The sequence below is a fragment of the Capricornis sumatraensis genome, chromosome 4, assembly GCF_032405125.1.
Source record: "Capricornis sumatraensis isolate serow.1 chromosome 4, serow.2, whole genome shotgun sequence".
NCBI lineage: Eukaryota > Metazoa > Chordata > Mammalia > Artiodactyla > Bovidae > Capricornis > Capricornis sumatraensis.
Genome location: NC_091072.1, coordinates 9,003,690 through 9,025,111, shown reverse-complemented (window position 1 = coordinate 9,025,111; position 21,422 = coordinate 9,003,690). Strand labels below are relative to the sequence as shown.

Here is a 21,422-nt window from a genome sequence, read left to right as displayed (position 1 = left end):
CCCTGACGGTGTCCCGGGGTGTGCAGGGTGGTCTCAGGAAGCATCCGGAGCGTCCTTATGTTGGGACTGCTTCTGCGGCCCCGAGCTCCGGGCAGTGGGGGACAGCGAAGAGGCCCGTCTTCTCCTCCTCGGAGTGTGCCCTCTTTATCTCTTGAAAGATGTCTTGTGTCCATATATTTTCTTTTCCTTAATTCATTTTTTAAATTTGAGGTCTGTGATGATTTTTTTTAATTGAAGTGTACTTGATTGATGGTGTTGGGTTAGTTTGTGCCGTGCAGCAGAGAGACTCAGTTTAGGCATATACATACGTTCCTTTTCATGTTCTTTTCCGTTATAGTTTCATTAGGACACTGCATATAGTTCCCTGTGCTGCACGCTGGGATCCTGTTTTCTGTCCAGTCTACATGTAGTGGTTTGCATCTGCTGAGCCCAGACACACGTGTATTTCCTGTTAGAAAAGTGTTGAAACCTAGATGAAACGCCTGCGGTTTTCGTCCATGCCCACACACACCGCCTGTTTGCCCTGCCGGCTCCCCTCGACCTTGGGGAAGAGGAACGGCCCGGCGCTCGGCCCCCACCCCAAGCGCGGTGCGCCCCTCCCCTCAGCGCCGTTTGTGTCGCATGCCTGACGGTGTTTCTGTCTCCTCCTCCAGCTTCAGCAGCATGTAAGCAACTTCCTGCCAAGAACCCAGGTCACTGCCGAGAAGAGGGCCTGAGGGAGGAGCATCCAGAGGAGCCCGATGCCAGGCGCGCCTGGGATTACACTCCCTGCGGGCAGCATGAGTCGTTCCCTCCCAGCGCCTCTGTGCCCCTGGCAAGGCCTGTAGCTCTCCGGGGAGGAGGGTCCCGGGAGCAGCGCGCCAGGAGCCCCCAGAGGAAGGATGGGGCCAGATGTGAACGCAGTTTTCAGCTTATGAAGGAGTTTTAAGGAAAACAATTATTTAATTTCCACTTATTCACGTTCACAAGACTTCTGTGGGAAGTGCCAGCGAGTCACACCCCCCTCCCCATCCCCACTGGAGTTATCAGGCTTTTTCTGGCAGCGCGTTGAACTCTTCTTGGTACTTCTGGCAATGACAGACCTTCAGGACAGATTTATCTGCTAAATGCTCTTGGGCAGGAGATACAGGGAAACTTCTGGAAGCAGTGCCAGCAGAGCAGAGCCCAGAGCGCGCCCAGGCTGCTCACTGGCCGGGCTGCCCCGCCTGGCCTGAAGACTGAGCCCGCCCCGTCCGCTTGCAGCCTGTCTCCAGGGAGGCCCTCGGGGCCCTCTTCTGCTCTCATCCTCTGCCCAGTCTCCGTTCCGGCCGTCGAGGGATGCGAACTTGGGAATGGAGTTGGCCCTCCCCAGGCCGGTGCTGACGGAGAGGACCATCTGAGGCCAGCTTTGTTCACGGGGAGGAGCGCGCTGGCCTGGCCTGCATCCCCCACCATGTTCCTGCTGCTGCCTTTCGACAACCTGATTGTCAGCCTCCTGGGCATCTCCCTGACTGTCCTCTTCACCCTCCTCCTGGTTTTCATCATCGTCCCCGCCGTTTTCGGAGTCTCCTTTGGTATCCGAAAGCTCTACATGAAAACTCTGTTAAAGATCTTTGCGGTGAGTATGCTGTCTACAAACGGTTGCTTCCCCGAGGAGAGAAGTGCCATTAGCCGCCCCCCCCCCAAAAAAAAAAGAGTTGTTTTTGTCTGGTTGGTTGTGAGCTCTCGGAGGGATGTGAAGAGTATGGGTAGGGTGGGAAGGAAGTGGCATTTTGAGCAGAAAGGGTAACTAACATGAGCTTGTGAAGCCTGTAGCAGTCTTTTCCTTTGAGCTCAGGTACTTGCATGTTTGGTCCATCTGAGCAGAGGGACCACACCTGGCCTATATGTTTCAAAAGGAGGGACTTAGAAACAGTCACTGCGGGACACCGCCTGTGATTATGTAACAGATACTGAAAGTCAGAGCTGCTGCTAGCATGCTGCCTCACTGATAGGTATGGGAGAGTCTCTCTTTTCTGTTTCAAACATCTATCTTAAATAGGTTCTTAGACTTCAGGCAAAAAGAAGTCACAGAAAAGGGCATTTGAAGAATTGTGCTAGTTTCTTTAAGACAGAGGAGAAGAAAAATATTTCCTAACATATGTCAGAACCTAAGTAGTTAGACCGCTGAACAGAACTGGTCATGGGGTTAAGGAAATGGGCAAGAAGTGGTATTTCCTGGAAGTTGATCTGTGCCGTGAGCTTTTCAGTATCTCTTCGGAGGTTTGGTAATTGATGAGCAGTATCTGTTTTCAGTAGTCACCAGATCTTCAGCTGTTCTTTTCTACAGCTGAGACCATGTGTAACTGGGGAAATACACTCGTAATAGTGAAAACACTGCAGGTGTATTTGTTCAGATAGTATCTTATAGTTCAGAATAATTTCACTTGCTGTCCTTTGGTTCTCTGTAGTTCTGCAGTGGACCGGGGTGTCTTATCAACGATAGATTTTATCAGTGAAGAAATTTTCACGTTTAAAAAATTGAGGTGAAATTGACACTATAGAAGATTAACTATTTTAAAGGGAACAGTTCTTCAGCATTTCCCGTAGTCACAGGGTTGTATGACAGCCACCTCTGAAGTCCCAGAGCCTCTTCATCACTCCGAAAGGAAACCCCATGTTCATTAAGCAGCTGCTTTTCTGTCCCCTCCCCCCACCCCCCGGCATCTGGCAGCCGTGAATCTGTGTTCTGTCTCTGGATTTACCTGTTCTTGGTATTTCGTATTAACAAAATGCTATAAAATGTGCTCTCTTGTGAGTGCTTTTGTTTAGCATAACTTTGTAATTCGTGTCAATACTTTGGTTTTCGTGGCCAAGTAATATGCCACCGTGTGTTTGTACTGTGATGTGCTTATCCACTCATCCATTGATGGGCTGTTCACCTTTTGGCTCTTGTCCATCATGAGCTATGGTGGGCTTGTACGTATTTGAGCACTCGCGTTTGGTACGAAGATTTCTGAGCACTCCATATGGTCTCTGCGGGTATCTTTGCTACTCAGAGAATGCTCTGAGACCAGCAGCTAAGTGTCACCTACAACATTGGAAATGCAGGCCACAGGCCCCCTTCAGACCTACTAATTCGAATCTGAGCTCCAAGAAGCCCAGGTGCGCAGTAAAGCTTGAGAAGTGGCAGTCTAGTCAGTCATTAGTATTTGTTTTAATTAATTATGAAATGTAATTTTCTTGAACTTTAGTCCAAGAAAATCTTCAGCAGAACCCAGGGTTCTTGTGAACCAAGTAACTGCCCGCACCCCCTTGCTGCTGGAAAGCGCACATCAGTATGGAGCGAGTCGGGCACCTGATAGCTCACAGCGATGGCGAGTTTTCATTCACACTTATTTAAGCACGCGATTAATTCATAGACCTATGGGAATCCTTATTTTCAAAACAGAAAAATAAGAGTAATCAGATCAGAGTCCTTTTGTAGTAGCTAAATTCTTAAAATTTGGGTCACTTTGGGTGAAGAAGACCTAGAATATATGTACATTCCCTATTCCATTTTGAAAATGTCTCCTCAAATCAGTATTTTAAAGTTCCATGGGACAGGTATTCCTGAGCCATCAGAGACTGCTGACCACATCTTGAAAATCACTGGAAATGGAAGTCGTGTATACGTGTGTGTGTGTGTGTGTGTGTGTGTGTGCGCGCGCGTGCATGCACGTGCTCATTGGTGACCTCAAGATTTCAGATTTCAGGATCTCAGTTTGTACCTCGTATTTCCTGGAGGTGTGTGTCAGGCACTCAGAGGGTTCTGGGTATCCCAGGGCTCCTGTCCTGTTGAGCTTCCTGGATGATGACGGCTTGGCTGTGAGCCCGTGTGTGTGTGTGTGTGTGTGTGTGTGTGTGTGTGCGTGCGTGCGCGCGCGTGCACGTGCTCATTGGTGACCTCAAGATTTCAGATTTCAGGATCTCAGTTTGTACCTCGTATTTCCTGGAGGTGTGTGTCAGGCACTCAGAGGGTTCTGGGTATCCCAGGGCTCCTGTCCTGTTGAGCTTCCTGGATGATGATAACAACTTGGCTGTGAGCCCAAGTAAGGGGTGGGTGAGGAAGGGCTGATGCGTGCCAGCAGGGCCAGTGGGTGGTTCTGCAAGAGTGGTCCTTCCTCACCGTCTGAGCAGGGTTGTTGCTCTGATTTGATCTTGGTGGACATTAAGAACTGAATGCCATTTTTATCATCAGTAGTATGAAATACAAGTTGGATTTGGCCAAACTGATTTTAGATCTTGGAAATACATCAGGGTATCCATGTATACATCTAAAATACACCTAAACTTGTGGGTGGGTGCTTTTAATAAAGACAGCACCTTTAGTTTGCCTTTTTTATCATCTTCATCCCTTCATAAACTGGGGTGCTCTGTATGATTTTGCAGTGGGAAGGAGGCTTAGAGATCATCTTCATTTCGTGGGTCTCTTCCTAACTACACATCTGAATGACCTGGGGAGCATTTAAAAAATGACTTGTTTGGGAGCACTCGACTACCCCCTGGAAAGTCTGGTCTAACTGGTTTTGGTGGGCATTTTTAAAAAGGTCCCCCAGTGACTCTAACATCTACCATCACGAGGTGGAATCTGATTGACTTCCTCCAGAGTGGGGCCCTGCCTTGGTGAATGTTTCTAACCTACAGAGCATGGTGGCCTTGACGCTGTGTGACCTGTGCGGTTAGGGTGGAGCGATAGCACAGCTTCCACCAGACTCTGGAGACTTGCCCCCGAGCCCGGCCGCCACGCCACGAGGAAGCCCAGGCCCCGTGGAGTTCCAGCTCCCAGTTCTGGGGAGGCTGTGACGACAGGCTGATGGCATCAGCTGCCACCCTCGGGAGCCCACGGGCCTTCAGGGAGTTCCAGCCCCTGCCTTCAGCCTCCACCAGCCCATGCCAGACCCTGTGCGGTTTGCAGATTCAAGAGCAGAGTAAATAGTGGTGGTATTTTAAGCCAGTGGTAGATAACCAGACAAATAATAATAGTTTTGTGTTGCCTTTTGGTTGTGGTAATATTTTATGGTGGTCTTAACAGCCTGTGCATATAGTTTTCTGTCTGCGTTTTCTTTTACAATCTTATCAGCCAGCTGTTCTGCACATTTACTAGATAATCTTCATCAGGATGAATCAAGCTGGTTGTCTGGTAGTCTGCACAGTGCATCAGGCTGTGCGTTTGGAGGGCCTGAGTCAGTGCAGCTGGTCTGCCACGATGGCACGCCTCCCCGCATGCCTTGGTGCACCTGCCCAGGGGCTGGAGGGATGTGTAGTCGGTGTCTTTCCTCCTGGAGGACAGCTTGCAGGTCCTGTTAACGCTGAGTGGAAATGCTTTAGGTTTCTTAATGTTTGTGCTTCAGGTTTATTACACAGCACAATGGTGGTGATAATGTTTGGGGTACAGTTCCTAGAAGTGGACTTTGAACTGAGTTGAGAATGATTTGGGAAAGCAGTGAAGAAAGTCTGTATATAAAGGAGAAAGATAGGGGTGAGGAAATGACTTGAATTTTTTGCCCGATGTCAAAGCGATTGACCAGGTCAGAGGAGGCGGCTGTAATGTGCTTTGACGTCAGGTTCCACAGCAGAACTGGTTGGAAACCAGTGATGGAGGTGAGGAGGTCAAAGAGGCTGAACAGGCGGTGGCATTGTGGTGGGTAGGTGCGACCCTTTTGAGGGTTTTCTTACCAGCTGTGAGACAACGTAAGTCCTCAGACCTGGCAGTCTGCTTCCTCCAGGGAGTGGGAGTGTGGTGCATGCCTCCTTCACATGGTGCAGGTCCAAGAGGGGATGTGTGTCAGAGGCACCCCCTTCCCACCCCCGTGGGAAGGGTCATTCCAGTGTGACTGGGGGGAAGTAGCTCAAAGGATGAACGGAAGGAGATGAGAGTGAGATTACGGCGGGGAGGATGCTCAGAAGTGGTTTTGGAGACCCTGATGAAGAGAAACCTTGGTCATTGGTGAATTAAACCCAGTCCTTTTTGACTGCCTAAGTGCTGCATGGCACTTGATCAGACTCCACTGCCCCGCACGTCTGGGTGGATTCTGGCTTCTGCCCACTGACGCAGCTATAGTTGAGTAGGAAAGACCGATGTCTGCCTACAGAACCGATTCAGAATGTGACACCAGTTAAAATATGCGGGTGGGGGTGAGCTCTGGCTGCAGGAGTTGGGGAGGTACCATTTCATCTAAGATTTGGCATTCGAATGGATTTACAAAGGAAGCAGTGCTCTAGGAATGCAGTGGGTAGAGGCGAGCAGGGGCAGTCTGGTTTAGAGACAGTGCCTGGCTCAGGATAGGAGAGCCATCAGGTTCCTGGACGGGCTGAGATAGCTTATAAAACCGGCTGTTCTTTAGGCTTTGAGAAGCCATTGAAAAGCCCCTGAAAGCCCAGGCCAGGGGATGAGACCAGTGTGCGTCATTTGGCTTGGAGGGAGGAAGGAGCACAGTGGAACCTGTCGCACCTGTGTAGGAAAGAGAGGACGGTGGTGGCCTGACTCAGGCAGCTGGGGAGGGAGCGTCCGGGGCGGGCTGAAAGGACTGGGTGGACACATGGGCAGCTTGGGGATCCCAGGAGGAGGGCGGGTGACGGGGAGCACGGTGGGGTCCGGGCGTGTGCATTTGCCTCTCCCTCTCACACCGCCTGTCAGGGCGGAGGGATGCTGGCACATGGTCACGACCAGCAGGTGATCAGAAACGTGAGGTGTGAAGTCAGGATTGTGAATTTGATGGCAGCTACCAAGTTATGGAGAAGGAAATGGCAACCCACTCCAGTATTCTTGCCTGGAGAATCCCATGGACAGAGGAGCCTGGTAGGCTACAGTCCACCGGGTTGCAAAGAGTCAGACACGACTGAGTGACTTCACTTTCTTTCTACCAAGTTATTCCCTCATAGCTCAGTTGGTAAAGAATCCACCTGCAATGCAGGAGACCCTGCTGGGTCAGAAAGATCCTCTGAAGAAGGGAAAGGCTACCCACCCCAATATTCTGGCCTGGAGAATCCCGTGGAATGTATAGTCTGCGGGGTCGCAAAGAGTCAGACACTTTTTCACTCACTGAGCGATTCTAGCCAAAGCAGGGAGGGAAGAGAGACTTGTTAAAAGATGCTATCTCTATCAGGGAAGTGGGAGAGGGTGGGGTGCTGGGAGTCTGGCTTCTCTGGGGGCTGATTCTTGGGCATCCACAGTCTGGTCGGGGAAGGGGCGGTGCAGGCCAGCTGGAGAAGAGGGGAGGTCTCGCTGAGACAAGGCTGCAGAGGCTGTCTGGCCTTCCCCGGGTGCTGGGCTTCTGAGCGGCAGCACAGCAGAGTGACTAACCAGCAAAGATGCACTCGTCACCCCGCCCACCTTCTAAGGGTCTGGCCTGCCTGTCACCTGCCGAGGGCTGTCTTGGGTTTAGTCTACAGAGCAGCGTGTCTGTGCCCCTAACAGTCTCTGTGCAGGAGAAGCTGAGAAGGCAATAATTAAGTAATCTGACCCTGAACAGGGACTCAAGTGGCATGTTGGATCAAGGGAAGGAAGAGGAAATTATGAGCTCTGGACCTGGGGCTCTCACTTTATTCTGGATATCTGCATACGATACTTCTTAAAAATGAGGCTCAGAGAAGCCAGGCGTGCCATTCTCAGACGTTGCTGATGCCAGCACCCCCTCCCGAGTCCCTTCGCCTGGCAAAGCAGCCGGTCACTGGGTGCCTGTCCCAGGCGGCCCCTGCCCTGCCCTCTGCCCCTGTTCTGCTGACTTCATCCTTCACACAGACACATTTTGTGATGTCCCCGAAGTTTGGGAAAGCAAAGCTGGAAGAACGAAGCAGGAGGACAGGAGGATGTTTACCATGGAGCCAGAAGCCACAGGCTCACTGAACCAGCATCTTTCCAGTTAAAGCAGAAGCAACAGCCTTCTGGAACTTTCCATCCTGAGTCGGTGCTCACAGCTGTCTGCTCTGGGGCTCCAGTGGCCTGGGGCGTGTGCTCCCTGCCTGTCACAGTCCGACCCGCGTGCCAGCACTGAGGTTCTCTGACTTGGGCCTGCAGCACTGAGGCAGTCTTGGCCAGAATGGAGACGTTTTGGGCGATCGAGCTGTGTCTTTGTACCAGGCTTGGCCCTGAATCGCCTCTTCCCTAGATGGCATTCCTGGGTGGGAGTTCGTCTTCCTGCACTGCAGCAGTTATGTTTACATTTTCTTCTAGAAAAAACGTCCTCCGTGCCAGAATCCATCAGGGGCTAAGAACCCGACAGGGGTCGTGTGTGTTTTCCCGCCTCAGACCTTGGCGTGGGTGGCTTTGTAAGCGGCCTGTCTTCTCTGGACCATGGCGTCCGAGAGGTTTCCGCACGTGCTCAGGTCGCTGAGGAGGCGCACGTCCTGCTGCTCGCTCCACCACCCTGCTCACACCTCAGGCTCTGCCAGCAGGGTCTCACAGAGGCTTTGGGCTGTGTGGATTCTGTGGCATCGTGGAGGGACAGGGTTCTTCTCTCCCTAGCATAGCTGTGGAGACAGGAGTTTGAAAGGACACCTTTGAAATGCGGGTTCTGTGTCCTTGTCATCGAGGTCCCGGCGTCGGGCAGGTGCAAGTTGGCATGCTCACCCCTCCCTCCTGCTAGTAGGAGCCGCCCAGCCCCGGGCTCTCGGGTGGCACTTAGGATTCTGATGAAGGGCGAGAGGCTCTAGGAAGAGGCTCCCCTGTGGTCCCTGTTACTTCAGTAACAGGGACCTGTCACAGAGCCTGTCACACACGGCCTCTCATGTCCTCGCCAAGGGAAGGTCGATGCACCTTCATCCAGTTTTGTGGGTGAAAGAGACCAGCGCGATGGGATGAATTGCTGAAGGCACACAGAACTCTCGAACTTGGGATTTGAACCTAGTTTTTTTTGCTTAACTTTTTTTTTTTTAATTAACACTAAGCTACTTTCAAGCTTTTTGTGTCAAATTGTGGCGTTTCCCGTTAGATATTACTCAGAGGGTAAATGGACAGTCCACGTATACATAGTATTTAAATCTTTTATCAACTTAAAAGCTAAAATTGTTGCTTTCTTGGAATAATTTGGGAAGCAGGCAGTACCTTCCCGGACAATTGGCTTGGCAGTTGCCGAAGAGCTGTCATTTGGCAGAAACGAAGGAAGCAGTCCAGGTCTTCAGGGACAGGGTCTGCCTGGAGGAGAGGGCTCCGAGCTTCCCCAGAGCCCACGCTCCAGGTGCAGTCTGATCCGGGGTGATTGGGCTTGAGGCTGCCACAGACCGGAAGTGGAGGAGCCCTCTGAGAGGAGAAGGGGCTCACCCTGTGTGTTGCTGTTCCCCTGCAGTGGGCTACCTTGAGGATGGAGAGAGGAGCCAAGGAGAACCACCACCAGCTTTACAAGCCCTACACCAATGGTAAGACAGGGCCCCCAGGCCCCCCACCCCACCCCTGCTCCCTGCGGCAGGCAGGGAGTATGCCCTGAGCATTTCTGACGCCCTTCTCCCAGCGCACCACCTGACAGGGCTGTTCTCTTGCAGGAATCATTGCAAAAGACCCCACATCACTAGAGGAAGAGATCAAAGAAATCCGCCGGAGCGGGAGCAGTAAGGCGCTGGACAACACTCCTGAGTTTGAGCTCTCGGACATTTTCTACTTCTGCCGGAAAGGAATGGAGACCATCATGGACGACGAGGTGACCAAGAGGTTCTCGGCAGAGGAGCTGGAGTCCTGGAACCTGCTGAGCAGGACCAATTACAACTTCCATTACATCAGCCTGCGGCTCACCGTGCTGTGGGGCTTGGGCGTGCTCATCCGCTACTGCTTCCTGCTGCCGCTCAGGTGAGGCCCGGCCCATGCCCCGTGCTCCCACTTCAGAGGAGGCTGGTGATGTCCTCCCATCAGCCAGGCCGTCCGGCTCTCGGAAGGGTGCCCGGGCTTGTCCTTTAGAAGGGTCCTGGGTTGTCTGCATAGCAGACAGAAATAAGAAGTAGTTGAGTTTCTCAAAGACAAATTGCTTGTCTGGACGGACTAAGCCCAGGGACGGGAGCACGGTGTTCTTTGTGGCCCCCCTCCCCGGGCCTGGCTGGTTCTTTCCTGCAGCTTCTTCTCCAGGACAGAGGCGATATTGATCTCCCAGGTCTCTGTGCCATGTGCTGTTCTGAGTAGGCCTTGCCGGCTGCTGGCACCTTTGGACCCTACTTCCTGCTGCTTCATAGAGAAGCTGTGCTTTTGCCAGGGGTTAAAGCCAAGGGGAAGGGGGAGGCTGCAGGACAGCAGGTGCCTGAGGGCAGCATGGCCCGCCATCGGCTGCCCTATCCTTCTGGCTGCTGCCTGGTGCCGAGGCGGGGGTGTCTGTCAGCTGAGAACCAAGTCATGGCGCCCTGTCCCAGGAGAGTGAGCGGCCCCGGTTCCGATCCCGGTGGGAGCCCTGTGTGAGCCAGCGATCACGTCTGGCGTTTTCACACATTCAGGTCTACACTCGGCAGGAGTTTGTCTGTCTGCTGTACTGTAACTTGTCTTCTCGTTACAGGATAGCTCTCGCTTTCACGGGGATCAGCCTCCTGGTGGTGGGCACAACGATGGTGGGGTACCTGCCAAACGGGAGGTGAGCAGAGCGTGGGCGTTAGACTCTGCGGGTACCACAGGGGGTGGGCAGTGTAGCCCAAACCACAGGTTGTTAGATGGAGTCAGTAGCTCCATGGTAACTGACTCGGCAGCAAAGCTCTGTCCCCCCTCACTGATCTTACCTGTGACTGTTCTTTTTACCCTCCAGCCCTCTCATTCCTCCAGCTTTAAAGACAAAGCAGAAAACACAAAATGGTAGTGTCCAGGGCTAGCAGGCTTTACAAAGCAAGTAGTTGTGTTTTGAGCATTCTACTATGTTGATGAATTGTTGAGAGGGTAAGAAGTGTGGGTAGGTAGGTCCTTTTTGTTTGCTTTTTCCTTTTTTTTTTTTTTTTTCTTTTTTAAGAAATGGGATCCTTCTGGGAAGTTCTGGGTCTGGCAGACCTCTCTTCTGCCCCAGCTGGTGGGGAGGTTTGACTCTCTGGCCTCCGCCTGCCTCTGGCTGTCACTGGCAAAGACTCTAGGGGACTCACCTTTGCTGGAAATTCTCGGGCTGAGACTTCTGAGTCCATCACCCGTGGTGAATGTGAGCCGTCCTCATCATTTCTTCCTTTGTCTGTAGACAGAAAGATGCTAATGCTTACCGTAGACACTAATAATTATAAAAATACTTCTATATACAGTTGTGAAGGGCGTAGGCAGCGATGGTTAGATGGTTAGACCCAGCACCCTTTGCTGACTCCCTGTGTGCGTGTAAGGTAAAAGCAGAGCTCTCTGTCCCGTTGTCGCAGGTTCAAGGAGTTCCTGAGCAAGCACGTGCACCTCATGTGCTACCGGATCTGTGTGCGCGCCCTGACAGCCATCATCACCTACCACGACAGGTGAGCGTCCACGGGGGCGCGGCGTGGCACACGGGGTGGCGCTGCCGGAACTTGGGGGGCTGGACCCCCGGCCAGATGCGCGTTCCAGACGCATCGTCTCACGTCGATTCCCCTTGTTCCTCGAACCTTGTGAACAGGAAGAACCGGCCTAGAGACGGCGGCATCTGCGTGGCCAACCACACGTCTCCCATTGACGTCATCATCCTGGCCAGCGATGGCTACTACGCCATGGTAAGACCTCCCTCCGAGAGTCCTCTAGCTGGTCACGGCCGGGAGCTCTGTCTCCAGGGGGTGAGCGGGCAAGCGTGCTTTCAGACTCGGGCCCCAGCCTAGGCTGTCACCTTGGTTTCCGTGGCCTCAGGGGCTCCTTGGGACCTGGGTGCTGTGAGCCGAGTGGCTGAGCACGTGGGGAAAGTGGAGGTGGGCAGTGGAAAGGCGGGTGGAGGTGGGGAGGGGGTTTCTTTTTCCCCCAGACTTTACACTTTTTATTTTATGTTAGGTGTAGCTAATGAACAGTGTTGTGGTAGTTTCAGGTGAACAGCGAAGGGGCTCAGCCATATGTATACATGTATCCGTCTTCCCAAGCCCCTTGAGAGGGGATTTGAAGGGACGGGGCGCAGAGGCCTTGGGGAATCCGCACAGGGAGGGCATTTGGACACAGGGGGCTCTGCTTCACGGTTCTTTGTAGGGTTTTCCGTTGCACATCTGCTGTCACAGGTTAGAAGGAGAATTTAAATTCAGAGAGTCTAACTAACAGAGGAACCTCTGGTTACCAGTAAAGCGTAGGGGGAAGGAGGTTGGGGACCGGGGACTTTGTGTGAGGATGGTCTCGCTGCCCTTGCCCCTTCCTCGGCGAGCAGGTGGGGCAGGTGCACGGCGGCCTCATGGGAGTCATCCAGAGAGCCATGGTCAAGGCCTGCCCCCACGTCTGGTTCGAGCGCTCCGAAGTGAAGGATCGCCACCTGGTGGCCAGAAGGTAAACGAGCGACACGTACACGCGCACAGCCCGATTTTAGGGGAGGTCGTGCCTCCAGCCTTCTCCACTGAGCCCAGCTGCTTCCAAATCTGAAATGTGGACTCTAGAAAGTATGGAAACTGTAGTGTTAATGAGTTAGTAGTGTTTTTAACCTTTTTTTAATTTAATTCCTTGAACCCATTGTCATAACAACCTACACACTTTTAATGTGGGTTCAAATCTCAAAATGAGCTCACTGTCACACATGAAAGCACACTTTGAGCAATAGAATAAAGCACAGCTCTGTTTCCAAGGAAGATAAAAGGCAGATGTGGCACAGGTTAGGGTGAGAGCTTTGTGTAACTCGAGGAGTCGAGGCTCCCTTGAGACCCGCTCCCCAGGGCCAGTGGGCCGCCTTGTTCCCTGCACTGCGTCTCAGGGCTGCAGGGCCACCCAGCACGGCCCTAGGAAGTCAGGGCAAGCGTTTCTCGAGGCTGCTCTGGCGGGTGAGCCCGTTAGGCAGTCTCAGATCAGAGCCACAGCCTGTACACTCAGACTCACGTGCTTCACTCAACAGCTGTTCGTGCTAAATAGTAATCAGCCCGGGTTCCCTGTCCAACTTAGGCCTTTTGTCTGTTAGATCGAGGGTTTATAAAAGGATCGTGTTCATTAGCCTGCCTTTATACCGCACCCAGCATCGCATCTAGGTGGATGGTGATGGACGTGAGGCTGTCTGGCCCTCTCTTCCATTTCTCTCTTCTTCAGGCTGACCGAGCACGTGCAGGATAAAAGCAAGTTGCCCATCCTCATCTTTCCGGAGGGTAAGCTGCTGCATGGGGAGGCCGGGCAGGCAGGGGAGTCCAGGGCTGTGTTGGAAGAACCTGTCTTCACCGCCTCAGCTGGGGTCCCTTTGGGCTGGTCCTGGAACTGAAAGCTCAGGGGACTCAGTGTGGAGTGCGAGCGCTGTTGTGTGGCCGCCTCCTGCGTCTTTGCCCCCAGGCTGCTTGAGCTTGTGGCACAGTCCTTCCTGGGCCTTCCCAACTCAGCGGGGGCTCTGGGCTCCCCTCTGGGCTCCCCGGGACCCTGGGACCCTGGGAGGTGGTCCCGTAAGGAGAGAAGAGGAGGCAGGGCAGTGGTCTGCTCGCCTCCCTCCAGCGTGTGTTCCCGCGCTGGGGAGGTGACAGGCTTATCCTCTCGGAAGAGCTGTCAGAAGGACTTTTACTATTATATTGAATCCATAAACTGTTACTGATCTCTGGGGTAAAGGACCGAAAAGAAAAGCATTTCATCCTCTTCTGCATTTTAGGAACCTGCATCAATAATACATCGGTGATGATGTTCAAAAAGGGAAGTTTTGAAATTGGAGCCACAGTTTACCCTGTTGCTATCAAGGTAGGAGCCCTCCGAGCGCCAGTGGCCATCACCACGGCTGCTGCGGAGAATGGGCGGCTGCAGCCCACGCCTCAGAGCCTTCGGGGCTTGGCAGAGCTCCCCACGTGCTCCTCTTTGTTCATAAACCCACAGCTCGGAAGGCACTGCACCTGAAGGGGGCTTCCTGCGGGGCGGGGAGGCCCGGGGGTCTGCGCGTTTGCCTGGCGGTGCAGGTGGGTGGGCAGAGGCCGTGTGGCCTTGTCACCGGAGAAGGAAGCGGCTCCTCGGCTTTGGCTCACGTGGCCGCTCTTAAGAACAAAGGTGCTTCAGGAGCCTGTCCCGTCTGCCCCACCTCACGGGAACCCGAGCCTCTGGCTGTTCAGACCCGCTTGGAGAGAAGGGACGCACTTTGCCAGGCTTCCTTTTTCCTCCTCCTCTCCCCTCCTAGCCCTTTGCTCTTATAAATAGATGCACGTTGTTATTCATAAAAGAATGCCAAGTTACATTACTACCTCTAAAAATACACAGCCTTTGTCACTGTGTTTAAATTATTTAGGTTGACAGATCAGGGTGAGGGTGAGCTTGAGTCAGAGTGGTGTTTGGGATCTCACGGGCCTTGGTCATCTGTAGGAATGGTCCTTGTTTTCACCTGGCAGCAGCTGGTGCAGCTGGGGAGGCGGCGTTCCCCTGGGGGAAGCGCAGGCTCCCAGGCCACGCCGCTTTCTCAGGGAGGTGACAGGCCAGGCTGGTGGGGAACGAGCGGCTGCAGGGTGAGTAACGGGTCTCTGGACCAGGGCTGCCAGGGAGTTGTTGAGGATGCTGGTCTGGAGGAACAGGAGAGGCTCTGTCTGCAGGGTCTGCCGTGGTGTGAGAATGGGGAGCGTTGGTGTGGCACGCATGACGTCCCGCAGTGTAGCATCCTGGAGGCTCAGGGCCTCCCCCTGGGTGTCTATTGAAAACCAGCTGCTGCACAGAAGCCCTTCTTCCTCGCCCCAGAGTGTTGGGCGTGTTTTCTGGTTGCGGTGAGTGGGGGCTCCTATTCCTTGCGGTGTGCAGGCTTTTCACTGCAGTGCTGTTCTTACTGCGAGCACAGGCTCTAGGCGCACGGGCGCAGCAGTTGACGCTCCCGGGCTTAGCTGCCCCATGGCAAGTGGGATCCTCCCAGACCACAGAAGTGGAGCCCGTGTCCCCTGCGTTGCCAGGTGATTCTTACCCATGGTGCCTGGAAGCCCCGGTGTTGGGTCTTCGCAGCTGTGTCAGCATCAGCTGGTGGGGCTATGAGCGTGCCCGTTGTTGGGCCCCACGCCTAGAGTTTCAGAGCTTGCATTTCGACCCTATCCTGGGTGCTGCTGGTGTTGCTGGCCGGGAATCTCAGTAAGAAGCTGCCCTTGGTATTTTCAGAGTGTGGACCCTTGGACAGCTACATCCTCTCTGGAACACGGGCATGGCCATTTTCCTTCCATCCGAGGCTGAGGAAAGCCCACATGTGATTAAGAACTTCTGCCACCCAAGTAGTTTTCTAGTTTTTGTGAAGCTGTCATTGGTAACCAAACTTGCATAACCTCAGCGGTTTCCAAGCTCTCCCTGCATTTCCACCAAAGGGAAGCCGTTGTCTGATCTGGAGCAATGTATTGCTGATCTGAGTGTTGGCCTTGCTTTTCTCTCCACGGTGTCTGCCCAGCGTGGAACAGAGACTCAGGCCTCAACAGAGGGCTCTCACACGTGAGGCCAGGGTTTCTCTTCAGTCCTGCTTCGTGAACCGTGGCAGTGTTTCCTTGCCGTCCCACGTGAGATCCGTTCTCCCACATTTCCTATAAGTAAGCCTGAGTGCCTTCATCTCTATAGTCGGGTCTGCAGTTAGGCATAGCTCTCTTAACTTTCACTCTGAGAGTCATAGAATGCAGGCTTGGACGTCCTGCAAGAAGAGCATGCAGTTCAAACCCAGCCCGCCAAGCGTGAGCAGCTGCGCGCGGGCGTCTCGGCCGGTGTCCCTTCCCGAGGACTCCAGAGGGCGCCCGCCGTGGTGGCCACCGAGTCTCGCGGGGTCTCCTCTGCTTTTTCACTCGGGTCCTGGGTGCTTGCACTGCAGTCACTCTCCGTCTGGCGTCGCATCTGGGAGAGCCCCAGACCCCGTGGCGGCCCAGCCCTGGCCCTTCTCAGGCTTTCTCCTCAAGGACGCAGCCCCGCACGCTGCCCGTCACCTCCCATCCCGCCCACCCCACTGCACTTGTGTTTGGGAGCATGTGGCTCACAGCAGTGGCCACGTCACCCACGACGTGCCCCTTGCCAGGGCCTCCACCAGAGGGGCGGGCAGGGGACAGCGTCTGACGGGCACTCCCCCGGGGAAGGCCTCTGTGCCTGGCCACCCAGGCGGCCTCTCGGCTTCTCACGGTCAGCGAGCCCTGTGAAGGGTCAGGACAAAAGCAGAGCTTCCTCATCGTCTGCTCCCGGGTCTGGGCCCCAGAGGTGGGCTTTGAAGGCTGGCTGCCATGTAAGGTCTCTCTCTGGGGAGCTGCGTGTCAAAGTGCTTATGAGTGTGTGACGTGACGGGAGCAAGTGTGGGCATCCTGGTGATTGTTGACTCGGGGCTGGATCTGTGGCGCCGTGGTCCCGTCCTCTGCGCGCGGGTCGGTTGGCTCGAGGACCTAAAGAGTAGATGCTGGACGCCCGTGAGGGAGACAGGACGCGGCGGGGAAGGGCTGCGTCCTCGCTCTGCCAAGGAGGCAGGTGCTGCTGGAGGCCAGCGGTGCCTGGGCTGCGCTTACTGGGGAGTGTTCGGGTCGTGAGGCGGGGAGCCATGTCCTCCTGCTCACCTCACCCTGGGTTGGGGGCACTGTTCGGAAAGGTTGCCGTTCACACACATACACATGCACACACATACATAGAGCCTGTTTACAGACACACACATAGAACACTGTTCACACACAAACACACACACTGTTGTCACACACACATATGCACACACAGACACACGCAGCCTATTGACACACACATACTGTTGACACCCATGCAAACGCACACACACTGTTGACATACACTCTTGCACTCACGTGCACACACACACACACACACACACACACACACACACCCCGCCCTGTCACCCCGCAGTATGACCCGCAGTTCGGGGACGCCTTCTATAACAGCAGCAAGTACGGGATGATGACCTACCTACTCAGGATGATGACCAGCTGGGCCATCGTCTGCAGCGTGTGGTACCTGCCCCCAATGACCAGACAGGTGGGTGCCCAGCCCATGCCCGGGGCCCCCGTGCTCTGTGCCCCACACCTGGCTCAAGGGCTGGCACACGTCCTCTCTTGCAGGCGGAGGAGGACGCGGTCCAGTTTGCCAACAGGGTGAAGTCCGCCATCGCCAGGCAGGGCGGCCTGGTGGACCTGCTGTGGTGAGTCGGGCCAGGCTCTGCCCGCCGAATCTGGGGATGGGATTTCTGAGGCGGGTGCTGCCGGCTTACTCCGTCCACTCAGACACCCCCTCCCCGGGTGTGGGGGGTGCACAGCTGGCCGGGAGCGGGGTGGGCTTGGGCTGCTGCTCGGATGCCCAGCCCTGCTGTGCTCTCGTCAGGGACGGTGGCCTGAAGCGGGAGAAGGTGAAGGACACATTCAAGGAGGAGCAGCAGAAGCTGTACAGCAAGATGATCGTCGGCAACCACGAGGACCGGAGCCGGTCCTGAGCCCCGCCGCCGCCTGGACCGGCTCCACGCAAGGACTCCAGCGCCCGAGCCGCCCAGCCGCCCTGGGACAAGCTGCCTTGTGTCCCTTTCCGCCAAGTCCATTGGAGGAATGCCATTAAAAGTCCCTCCCCACCGAGCCTGAGCGGCCTGAGTGCTGGGCTCGAGCCCGCGTCCCCGCAGGGGCCTGGGGCACCGTCTGTCTGAGGCCCGTGTGTGCAGGGGACCTCTCCGGGCAGCGCTGCCCCAGGAGCGCCCGGCCTCAGGGCCAGACTCATGGGAGAGACTGTGTCTGCAGGGCTGGGGGAGTGCTGTTCTCCCCCCGAGGGGCCGGCGCGGCAGAGGCTGGTCCCCCCGCTCGGCAGCTGCCACACTCGTCTGCCCCCAGACCATGGGGTGGGGACACCTGCCTCCCTGGGTTGTTGTGAGGGAAGGGCGGCCAGCCCAGTGTGGTGGTCCAGGGCTGGGAGGGGGGTGGGCAAGGGAGAGCCAGAGCCACGCAGGGTTTGGGGTTCGTTCCTGTGAGTCAATAAAGTTGTCTTTGATGGTGACTGAATCGAGGGGTTTCTCCCTTCACCCTCTCTCCCCCGGCTGTGACCCTGAGCAGTGGGTTTCTCACCAGCGTTGCGATTCTCTGAGTTAACCGGCATGGGGGCTTGGCTTCCAGAATGGGGGTTTGTGGTGTTGGGAAGAAGGTGATGCCCCCCTGTCAGATGTCTGCGCATCTCTGGGTGACTTGGAATCCCCAGCACTGTTCAGATGGCGTTTCCCCCCACATGGGTGCCGCAGGGTTGAAAGTATGTGACGTTGGGGGGTAGGAGACGATCTGGAAGTACGGGTAGGGAGATCCAGGCAGAGATCTGGGGGCCAGGCGGGAGCCAGGGTGGGCAGGCATGTGGTGCCCTGCGGGCTTCGTGCAGCCAGAAAGAAGCTGTTGGTCTCCCTTGCCCGCCTGTCGTCACTGGAAGGCAGGTCCAAAGCCAGGCCCCTTCCCAGTGTCCACGTCCAGGCCTGACTGGGTTCAGTGCGCTCAGGACAGAGCTGCCTCTCCCCCCGACTCGTCCACCTATCCATGCATCCGTCCCCACCCTGCCCCACCCCACCCCCACACTGGCACAGCAGCTCCCGCACCTTTGGAGGTCTTGCAGCAGCTGTGGGAAGTGTCACCTGGCCGAGCCATCCTCTGGACTCAACGTGCGGAGGTGGTGGCTCCAGGAGGAGCCTGGCTTAGGGGACCCCAGACTAGCAGCGGCATCTCCTGTGACCTCAGTCTGACTCTCAGCCTAGCTGCCCCCTTCCTCCCTGAACAATCTCCCGTCTCCTCCCACACATCCACCGCCAACCAGCGAGGAATTCTCTTTCTGCTCTATTCTCAAACCAAAACACTGCTTTAACAGTAAGAACATCCTCTTATGAACTGTTTTACAAAACGTGCAAGAATAAATAGTGATTTTTTAGACTTTTATAGGCAGTACTGTTTGGTGGTTTAAAAGCTCTCTGGAATGATCTTCGCAAAAATCAAGTTCCCTTTTGGAAAAGCTTTCTGCCATTTGGTACGTTTGCTTCATGATTGTTATAGGTATTTTGAAACATGCTAGTCTTCGTTTTCTCGTGTTTTTTTTCAGCACATTAGTTTGTTGCTGATCACACAGCAGAGTATTATAAGAACCTGATCTAGAATAGCTGTTATGTAAAGAAATACTTGAGACTAATGATTATTTTTACTTTCACCAACTGAGAAAGGATGGGAATTAACATTCCTATGAAAAGAAATCTCTGAAACTTCTACATAGTGCTTGTTATAAGCGTACAGACTCATCAGACTGCTCCATCCTTTGAAACGGGGGACCCTGCTGCCCCCCAGGTAGTCATCAGTTAGTCATGATTGGTTTGGGGTAACAGTCAGTCATGTGGGAAGTCAGACAAAACCTCTCAACACTTGGGAATGACAAAAGAAACAGAGCAAAGTGATGTACAAAACGCACCCTCTTCTGGGACCCGGGCAGCCATGAGGCCTGTCTTGGAGTGAAACCACGTGGTCTTAGTGGGATGAGCACTGCCTAGCTCCTAATCCCACCTGTGGGCCTGCTGTCGGTTTGCCGTTCGGGCCTTACTTCTCTGTGTCTGTTCTGACCCAGAACTAGGGACTTGGGCTGGATGACCTCTAAGGCCCTTCCCATGTCTGAAATGCAACTTTTAAATCCGTTGTTCAGATTTGAGCTCTGAGCTCTGAAGTGGTCTAGGTTTAGTCCTCGGTGAGCTTGGATCCCTTTGGTTCGTGCAGAACATCAGGCTAGTGAAACTCAACCCCTTTGGAGAGTGTCATACGTGTCAAGGAGGGTCCCAGGGTTTCTGGTGGTCGTGGGGCTGGGTGGATTTGATGGTGGATCTTAGATTTTTTTCACCAAAATGTGAGAGACTCCTTCCTCAGCTGCTTGGAGAAGGAACTTTGTGAAAAGGCAGGCAAAATCCGCTTGAGGGGAAGCCCCATATAGAAGTCTGTTTCCAGGCCAGGGCTCAGCGAGCAGTTTGGGATGAGGTCCAACTTGGGGACCTGATTCTTTACTGGGTCGGACCCCGCTCCAGGTTGCTGCCCTGCAGCCTGATGTGAAGGGGTGGGGCGGGGAACTGCTCCGCAGAACCCTGAGTGCCCAGACCAGGCAGCGACAAGGCCATGGGCATCAGCCTGGCTCAGCTCTTCTCAGCAGCATCTCCCCAGGGCACTAATCCTGCTGTCCTGCGAAAGTCTTCTGGGTCCATACAGCCTGTTTCCTTCCCGAGTTGACCAAAACCTCAGGACCTGTGAGACGGTGCCTCCCCACAAGTCCTTGATGACCAGATCCACCTGGGGTGCGTCGCAGGCAGCCAGACCTGAGTTCTTGGGTTGCCCTCACCCGGAGTGGCTGGACGCCTGGGCTGGGAGGGCAGCTGCCCGCACACCAACTGTGGACGGGCTCAGAGACGACCATCCTGCCATCCATCTTGCCCCGCGCTCACCCCCTCTCCCCCTGAGTCAATACGTCTCTCTCCGATGGGAAAGTTAATAAATTTTGCTCTAGATTAAAAGTATTGATCATTTCATTTGTAAACGATAAATAAAAAGGGGGAACTTTTCATTGCACCAGGGGTAGCGTCTGGTGTGTGTTGCGAGTGGAATTGCGCCGGCCGGCCTGGGGGAGGGCTCCTTGTATGCATCCCGGCCGGCCGGCGCATCGATTTCCTATTAGTCTCCCAGCACCACCCAGTACCACATCATTCCAGTACCTGCTATTAATGGTCTTTTGATAAATAATCACTTGTAAGTCAATAAATTTTTATTAAACAGTGTGGCTCTCTGATTTATTAAAATCCGACCGTGTTTGTCTGGGAGAAAAGGGATGCTGAATTGAAGTGGAGGTTTTCATACATCTTCCTGACGGGTGAGCAGTCACGGCCACCCTCCAGAGAAAAACAATTGCATTTTAACAGAAACAAAACAGCCGAGTTTGGAACTTGGGCTCGGGGAAACTTTATCTCCGTCAGCCTGAGGCTCACTCTGCAGGGAGAAGCTGCCAGCACCGGGGGGCTTCTGAGTCCAGAAGTTTGTGTTTGCTTCCAGGAGGGCTGAGGTGCCGGGGCTGGGCCTCCCCTGAGATTACTGTCTGGATAGCACAGACCTTGTGCCGTAGACGGCCTGTGTGTGCCCTGGAGTAGGCGCTCTCAGCAGACAGACTGAGATCCACGAGATCGCAGTCTTGGGATCCATGAAAAAGTTGCATGGCGTCTTAGTTTCCTACCTGGCCAGATCACAGAAGTCACAGCTTGTGGCAGAGACTGCCAAGAGATGGTTTGTATTTCACATGGAGATCTGTCTGTACAGAGTGTCTTAGAAAGTGGGCCAAACTGCTGAAGATTGGAATCTTTTTTTGTCTGAGACTGTATGCTTTTTGTCATCAGCATACAGTTCGCTGGAGGGGGTTTAATTTGCAGTAGAGGGTTTGGCAAGTTTTCACTGAGACTAGTATGGCCCCAAACAGACTTGGGTCC

The 21,422-nt window shown here is 54.4% G+C and overlaps 1 protein-coding gene across 1 annotated transcript; it reads left to right on the top strand.

Annotated features, from left to right (window-relative positions):
• The first annotated feature begins 1,067 nt into the window (after window positions 1–1,067).
• Window positions 1,068–17,868, top strand: GPAT4 (glycerol-3-phosphate acyltransferase 4). Its single transcript, XM_068970132.1, has 12 exons — window positions 1,068–1,597; window positions 9,285–9,354; window positions 9,478–9,778; window positions 10,470–10,544; window positions 11,296–11,385; window positions 11,523–11,616; window positions 12,246–12,361; window positions 13,106–13,161; window positions 13,647–13,732; window positions 16,820–16,948; window positions 17,032–17,111; window positions 17,291–17,868. The coding sequence occupies exons 1-12, from the start codon at window positions 1,433–1,435 to the stop codon at window positions 17,397–17,399; spliced, it is 1,371 nt and encodes a 456-aa protein (XP_068826233.1). The 5' UTR covers window positions 1,068–1,432; the 3' UTR covers window positions 17,400–17,868.
• Window positions 17,869–21,422: the final 3,554 nt, after the last annotated feature.